Consider the following 7756-nt stretch of genomic DNA (forward strand, 5'->3'; position numbering starts at 1 on the left):
GGCTGTGAAGAGCTTTATTAAATTATATCCAGTCAGATAACGGTGTTTTCTTTAGTAAAGAACCACTTAATAGGGTGAAAAAATCAAAGTGGCTTCCGACTGGAGTCCCAGTTGGAATATTCCAATATTCATTAGTAATCCTAATGGAGAAGAGGCTAATTCAGAAGATGCTCGCCTGTGTAAACATTGTTTGGCTAAGGAGGGGAAAGTCTTTTTCCTCTGGGTGAGCAGGTCCCACCTCACAACCGAAGTCAACCTGGCCTCCCTTAAACCCCACACCCAAAACTGCGGAGTGGCTAGATTTGGGCCCTCTCCTGGCAGGCGAGGGTCTGGCGCAGAACTTCCAATGCTACGCACTTGCACCCCAGTCCCCTTTTTCTGGTTACTGAGGTAACGCCACGATGTTCACGGCGTTGGCTGAAGCGCCCCCCCCTCCCCGCCCCCTTCCCCCAGCTGCTTTCCCTTCCCCCAGCTGCTTTCCCTTCCCGGGGCTCAGTGGCGGTGTTTGCGCTGCTGCCAAGTGGCCAGTCCCGGGAGCGGTTCTTTAACCGGGAAAACTCGACTCTCGCGCTGCGACCCGGGCGCAGCCGCTGAGAGGGGAGGGGCAGGGACGGGGCGCGGGGGAGGGGGAGGGGAGGCGGCTAGAAGGAAAAGGTCAGGGAAGCTACTTCTTAGTCTTGCGTTGGCTGCAGTCGGAGCGTCTGCCTATGCGCGCGCGCGCGCGCGAGATCCTTGCTCCAGCTGAATTCCGGAGCGCTCGCAGACCCGCTGCTAGTGCAACTATGGATCTCGAATTGCTCAACTTCCCGACGCCCTCGAGTCCCGACAGCCCCATAGATCGCTGTGAGGCTCCAATCAGCAGCGAAAACCCCCGCGCCCCGGTGAAGAAGCGCAAGAGCCCACGATACCAGAGGCAGCAGCCCCTGCAGCTCCGTCGGCTCCCGCGCCGACTCCCGCGTCCGTTTTCGGGAGACTCGGGCGTGTGCGATCTGTTCGAATCTCCCTCCTCTAACTCCAGCTCCAGCTCCAGCTGCGGTTCCGGCTCGAATGAGACCCACAACCTAGCCCGGCGGGACCGGCGCAGCAGCCAGCTTGCTTACCCTGGACTACTGAGCAACCCGCTGGACCTGCAGATCTTCCGAGACTACGGGCAGAGCTGCTACACCTTCCGCAAGGGGCTGGAGAGCCAATTCCACGCGAGGGAGTCCCTGGCGCATCAGCCCCAAGTAAGGCGTCCCCCATTCATTCCCAGCTCCCTCTCCTCTCCTCTCCTCTCCTCTCCTCTCCTCTCCTCTCCTCTCCTCTCCTCTCCTCTCCTCTCCTCTCCTCTCCTCTCCTCTCCTCTCCTCTCCTCTCCTCTCCTCTCCTCTCCTCTCCTCTCCTCTCCTCTCCTCTCCTCTCCTCTCCTCTCCTCTCCTCTCCTCTCCTCTCCTCTCCTCTCCACTCCTCTCCCACTCCTCTCCCACTCCTCTCCCTCCTTCTTTCCTCCCCTCCTCTCCTGGCCAGTCTCTTCTCCTCTTTCAGCCTGATCTCTTCAAATCTAGCCCGTAGGACAGATGTGGGGTGAGGAGGTTCTACATCTCTGTTCTTCATCCGTCTCATTTCTTTCTTCCCCATCACTCTGTCCGGGAAACTTCCCTGGGGTTTTCCTGGTTGCTTCCTGCAGAAGAAAACAGCGCCTACCCTCTTCCACAAGTTGTTCCCTTTGCCCTTTGAGCCATTTCCGAGGTCCTCTTCCTAACAGGTGACAGCAGAATCTCGTTGCAAACTGCTCAGCTGGTTGATCCCTGTGCACCGGCAATTCGGCTTTACCTTCGAGTCTCTGTGTCTGGCGGTGAACATCCTGGACCGCTTCCTCGCCACTACCCCAGTGGCTGCCGACTGCTTCCAGCTGCTAGGAGTCACCTCGCTGCTCATCGCTTGCAAGCAGGTACCTCCCTCCCTCCCTCCCTACCCCTCTGAGCTTCTGGACAAGGTTCCGGACCTCTGCTGGCCCACTTTTGTCCAGGCAGACCAGAATTTCTGGTGTCTCAGTGCCCTTAAGATTGGGAATCACTTCCCTGAATCCTGGCCCCCTTCAAGACTGAGCTACTGCTTTAAAACGATGCATGCAACTTTCCCACCCTCTTTTCCCAAAGAAAGGAAATCGTTAGGTCCACCACACCACCACCACCACCACTTGCAGAGGCATCAGCCTTTTGTCTCTCTTTAGTCTCCTCAACCACTGTGAGAGCATCTTCTAGTCATAGGGATAAGACTGTACAGTTGGAGAAACAGTGCTTTAAGTGAGGGAAGACTGCAACTTCTGCAGTAATAACTCCAGTTTATATAGTACTTCAAGCTTTACCGTGTATTCGGTTCTCACAAGTCTTGTGAGGTCATTTTAGAAATAAGGAAACTAAGCCAAAATAAAAGTCACTTGGCTTTTTCAAAGTCACACACATAGCTAGTAAGGGGTGGAGAGGCTGTACTCAAACTGGTCTTTTGACTCCAAGGCTCAGTGCAATGTCTTGTTTGAAAGGGGTGAAGAGTAGAAGGGAAGGAGGACAAAATGTGCAGGTATGGGAGGCCCTGCGTGCCTCTTCCCATCCTGATAGTTTCTCTTCCATATTCTTTTGGAACTTGTACTGTACTAAAGTGCTGGTGGGGAACTCTGGCAGGCCCAGATCCATGCTGGGGCACCTCCAGCTTGTGGCTTTACCTCAAAGTTCTTAGTTTTCTCCCCTCCTGAATAGATTAGATGGAGTGTAGACTAAATTAGAATCTAGTTAGATTTCAATAGGAGGTAAACTCAAGGACAGGGTCTTTCTCACTTTTGTAATTGTTTCCCCAACACACCAGTGACCCTTAGCTGGAATTTAATGAATGCTGGTGGACTGATTCATAAGATTAGGTGACCTCTTAGATCCCTTACAGTTCTTAATCTATGGTCCTAGATTATGCTATGGATAGAGTGCCAGGGCCTGGAGTCAGGAAGGCCTGAGTTCAAATTTGACCTCAGACATTTCCTAGCAGTGTGACCCTGGGCAAGCCACTTTTTTGCCTCAGTTTGTTTGCCTCTGAAAAAAGCTGGAGCAGGCAAACCACTCCAGTAACTAACTATGCCAAGAAAACCTCAAATGAACAATCTGCAACGACTGAACAACAGCACCAAGCTAGAAAGACTTTGGTATGACTTACTCCAAGACAAGCTTAACCAAGTCTCAGAGGTTCATTACTTGATTGGCCACAGGGAGAAGGGAGTATGGAATATACATACATCTATCTCTATTTCTACCTCAGTACATACATATATGCAATATGTACACATATACAACATATACACATATAAATATATACATACACACATATGCATACATACATATAAATTTTTTTCACCACTGCTCCTAAACAAGGAGTTCTGCTCTGCAGAACTACAGATCCATGAAGTCAGAGTGCCCTGTCCCTTCCCACCCCTGCCCCTCCTCATTCAGTGTGTTTTATGCAGGTAGAGGTGCATCCGCCTCGGGTGAAGCAGCTCCTATCCCTGTGTGGTGGCACATTTACCCGCCAGCAGCTCTGCAACCTGGAGTGTATTGTGCTGCACAAACTACACTTCAGCCTCGAGGCGCCCACCATCGCCTTCTTTCTGGAGCACTTCACCCACTTTCGGGTGGCTTCCCTGGAGGCGGACCTCAGTGATGCTGCCGATGCCCATGCCTTGGCCAAGGGGGTGGCTCAGTTGAGCCTGGCCGATTACACCTTCACCAGGTATACCCCTTCCCTCCTGGCCATCTGCTGTCTGGGGCTGGCAGACCACATGCTCAAACATCGAAAACCTCTGGACCTGCACATAAGCAATTACCCGGAAGCGGAGCTGCAGGACTGCCTGGGGAAGCTGCAGCTACTGGTGTCTTTGAATACTGACGCTTTACCCCATATCTTGCCCCCATTCCTCTCGGAGAAATGCAAATATTCCGGGACTGAGTTAAGGCTAGTGAGCTCACCTGTGGTGTTCGACTCTTCCCCTTCCTCCAGCAAAGCGAGCAGTAGCGAGTGCTAGACGTAATGCATCAACAGTATGGCTATTTCCTTCTCTTTATACCTCAGAAAAGAGCAGTATTGGCTTAAGGGTGATAGGAGATTCCGACTTCGGGGGGTGGGGGTGGGAGGCGGGGGGCAGGGTCTGGGTGATTTGTTTCCTGCTGCTTCGTATTTGAGAAACTAATGAAGCAGGACCAGGCTAGCTTACAAACAGACCCTTGCCATCCTGCACATGTTCACTTGCACTGGCAGATTGAAGTAAGACAATCGTTTCACCCTGTTTGTTTATTTATTTAACCCACTGGACAAGTAACATCACTAGGAAAACAAATAGTCCCTCACACCCAATAAATGTCGAATCCCTGGCGATCCGGCTGTCCGCGGCTGCGGTTTGTCTGCGTAATATTTCCTAAGTGCCCGGAAGTGGGGGTGAGAGTGTCGGGGAGGGGGGCGGGTGGAGGGGCCGGGTAAGGGATGGAAGCGAAATGAATAATTTTTGGGGAGAACTGTTTAGGTCCGCCAGTCTTGTTCCTCCCTCCCAGAGAAGAATTTTCACTGTAGGAAACTTCGGAGGCGAGTGACATGAATGGGCTGGGAAGGGACTGTTTGTTGACACTTAATAAAGCTCTATAAGCGCTTGTTGGGGATACAAATACAGGTGAGAGGAAATGCCTTTCCTCAAGGTGTTTACATTCAAATGAGATCGGGAAGAGGACGGGGCTGGCACCCGGAGAAAGCGGCTCGAGGGTCCAGAGAGGAAAGACCAAGGGGAAAAGCCCCAAACCCCAGTTAAACAAACAGGCAGTTACTAGAAAGTGTACTGGCTGTGGGGATGAGGGGGGAGAGACTGTCAAAACGCTTGCTCCTTGGCTGGGGAATTTCCTAGTAACTCCCCTTCCCCACACTTAAAAAACGCCCCGCCACACTCAAAGCAGCCTCACTGTTTAAAAATGTCTCCCAGGGGTCTTTGTGTCCAGGTTTTTGTTTATTCTAAAGTCTCCCTGAGACTGGAACAATCTTTGAAAACAAATATCTCCCCCTTTGTACCTACTTTCCTACATTGGAATGGGGCCAGCGGTCGTGGCGGGGGTTGGAGGGGGTTGAAGGGGGCAGGGCCATCTGCAAACGCTCCATTGAACCCCACTCTTCCCCACCACCTTCAATTTCCCATAAACACGCAAGGGAAGGAGGAGAGACAAGCAGCTGTGAGGGCAGAAGGACAGCTCTCGTCTAATAGGATTAAAAAAATCACTCGTTCCTGTCTGATCTAAAGCATTTTAGAACTCGTGTAAACAGGCACCGGGGTCCTTGAGGTTAAAACACCTTAGTCCCCAGATCCAGGGGAGAAGCCCAAGGGATGAAGAGTCAGGAGAGCACCAGGACAGGGGATGTTAATGGAGAGAAAATTCTGGGGAGCCCAGTAAGCGCCACGTTCCCCAGGCTACCCTGGTAGTAGTGAAATCGGGGTTCTCCGGCTTGATGCCTGCTAAAAAACGGGAGCAAAGATATAGCTTGAAAGGGGTCTTAGAGTCCAGCCCTACTCTAGTCCAACCCTCTTATTTTATGTAGGGGGAACTGAGGCCCAGAGCAGTTCATATAGGTAATATAAGTGAAGTTAGGATTCGATCCCAGTTCCTTTGACTCCAAATCCATTATTCTTTCCGTTACAACAGATCCAACTGGTGAGTGAACAAGCAGCCAAGGTCCAGGCCACTTCTGAGAAGATGTGAAAGAATAGGTGTGGAAGTAAATGGAAACCCCGGTGCTGCACTGCCCCTCTTTGAAGAGGGGTACCCCACGAGAAAAGCCTTAAGAGACTAGACGTTACAGAAGGGTCTCTCTACTCCTGCCCCCCAACCTCACCCCAACTCCCAGAAACTGCCTTCCATGTGTTTGAACCACTTTCCTCTGATCCTTGCCCAGATTCTCTTCCCTCATGCCTAGACACTGGTGGATTTTGGAACTTAAATATTTGTTTGTAGAATAACAACTAAAATTTCCAGTGAAGTTTGAAAATCAAACCTCATCTACACAAAGACCCATAATTCCTCAGCTTTAAGATTTACAAATTACTTTATACATGAAAAAATTAGGTGCAAAAAGGGATTGAATTGTTCTTAGAACTGACATCACAAGGAAAATAAAACCTTTTTCTGCGGGTGAATATGGTATGTTACAAATCATGAACTTGTCCAATGAAGAAGGCTGCATAATTGGAGGCAATGTATTCTATATGCACTCACAATATACACACAATAACTGCTCCTACTTCCCCGGTTTGTTGTGAAAATTAAATGAGATAATTAGGCACTATATAAATGACATGAAAGGACCTGGGAATTCATGAGCTGGGCCAGCAAGGCTATGACATTCATAAAGGAAAAGTCCTAGGAAGTTGCCTTAATGTTGAGGTTGTCAGAAGGGTAGTAAGTGCCACAGGCAGGATTTAAACTCGGGTCTTCCCCCCACCAAGTTCTGTGCTACCACTTCATATTTGCATCTTTCGATAACATGAATCATAAATAAAAATATACTTTCCTGAGGTTGTTATTTTTATTTATTTATTTATTTTGGTGGGGCATTGGAGGTTAAGTGACTTGCCCAGGGTCACACAGCTACTAAGTAAGTGTCAAGTGTCTGAAACCAGATTTGAACTCAAATCCTCCTAAATCCAGGGCCTGTGCTTTATCCACTGCTCCCCCTAGCTGTCCCCTCCTGAGGTAGTTATAGGACAAATATTTACGGAGAGCCCATGAAGCAGTAGGCATAACATACAACAATTTAACTTTGTATTTTAAGATTTGCAAATACATGCACGATCTCATTTACATAAGAGTCAGGACAGGGTCCTAAACTTGTGACAAGTTTGCATTCTGTTGTATTAGGCCATTTTACATATAGCAAAACAGAATCAAGAAACATGCTATTTTCTGGTAGTGGGCCACTCTTAACCCTGACAATTTTCCAAAAGTTTGCCATTCAAAACGTGCTCCACGTGGTAATTCTGTTGCAACTGGGGATATGCACTCATATAGAAAATCATTGCTCTCAAAGTCTGTCCTAACTTACTTGTCTCTAAAGTTAAAGCATAGACATAGAAAACTTGGTTTCTCTTTGTGCCTCACTTTCCTCATCTGTAAAATGGGAGGTGATTGGGCTTGATGTCTTTTAAGCTCTAAATGACTTCCAGTTTTAAATCTGTGGTCCTATGATTCTTCTCAGAAACCAGGAGCTTTTCTGGGAAAGGTGTTGGTGTCAGAGAAGTCATAAATCCTACCTTTGATTCCAGTTGTGTGATCATGGACAAATCACTTAATCTTTCTCTCCCTATCTATAAAATGAGGGGGTTGGAACTCTGTGGCCCCTAAATTCCTTTCAGCTCTAAATCTGTAATTATATGATCTGGCTAGTGTTTAATCCCTTCCTGTCCAGCCCACTTGTATTGGTGGTGAATTTGACTCCAGAGAGTCACCGGCTGAAGATTTTACAGGTATTTCCTCAACTCTTCAGGGATCCCTCTCTAACTTAGAGCCTCCATCCTAGCAAAGGGCTTTCCAGGCTGCCTCCTCTCTCCCCTAAAACAACCCACTAAGAGGGGGCAATGGCAGCAGATGTTTTCTTAACAGTATCTGGGAACGACCATGTAACCAAAGGGACTGCTCGCAACCACTCTGCACCAGTAATGATAGTGAAATTTTATCTAACACATTCTTTGTACTGGGCAGGCTGTTTA

At 49.0% G+C, this 7756-nt stretch overlaps 1 protein-coding gene across 1 annotated transcript; it reads left to right on the top strand.

Moving 5' to 3' along the window:
- The first annotated feature begins 782 nt into the window (after positions 1–782).
- On the top strand, positions 783–4042 carry CCNO (cyclin O). Its single transcript, XM_043979232.1, has 3 exons — positions 783–1226; positions 1745–1930; positions 3488–4042. Exons 1-3 carry the CDS (start codon positions 783–785, stop codon positions 4040–4042), a joined length of 1185 nt encoding a protein of 394 aa, XP_043835167.1.
- Positions 4043–7756: the final 3714 nt, after the last annotated feature.

The sequence above is a fragment of the Dromiciops gliroides genome, chromosome 1 (assembly GCF_019393635.1).
Source record: "Dromiciops gliroides isolate mDroGli1 chromosome 1, mDroGli1.pri, whole genome shotgun sequence".
Taxonomy (NCBI): domain Eukaryota; kingdom Metazoa; phylum Chordata; class Mammalia; order Microbiotheria; family Microbiotheriidae; genus Dromiciops; species Dromiciops gliroides.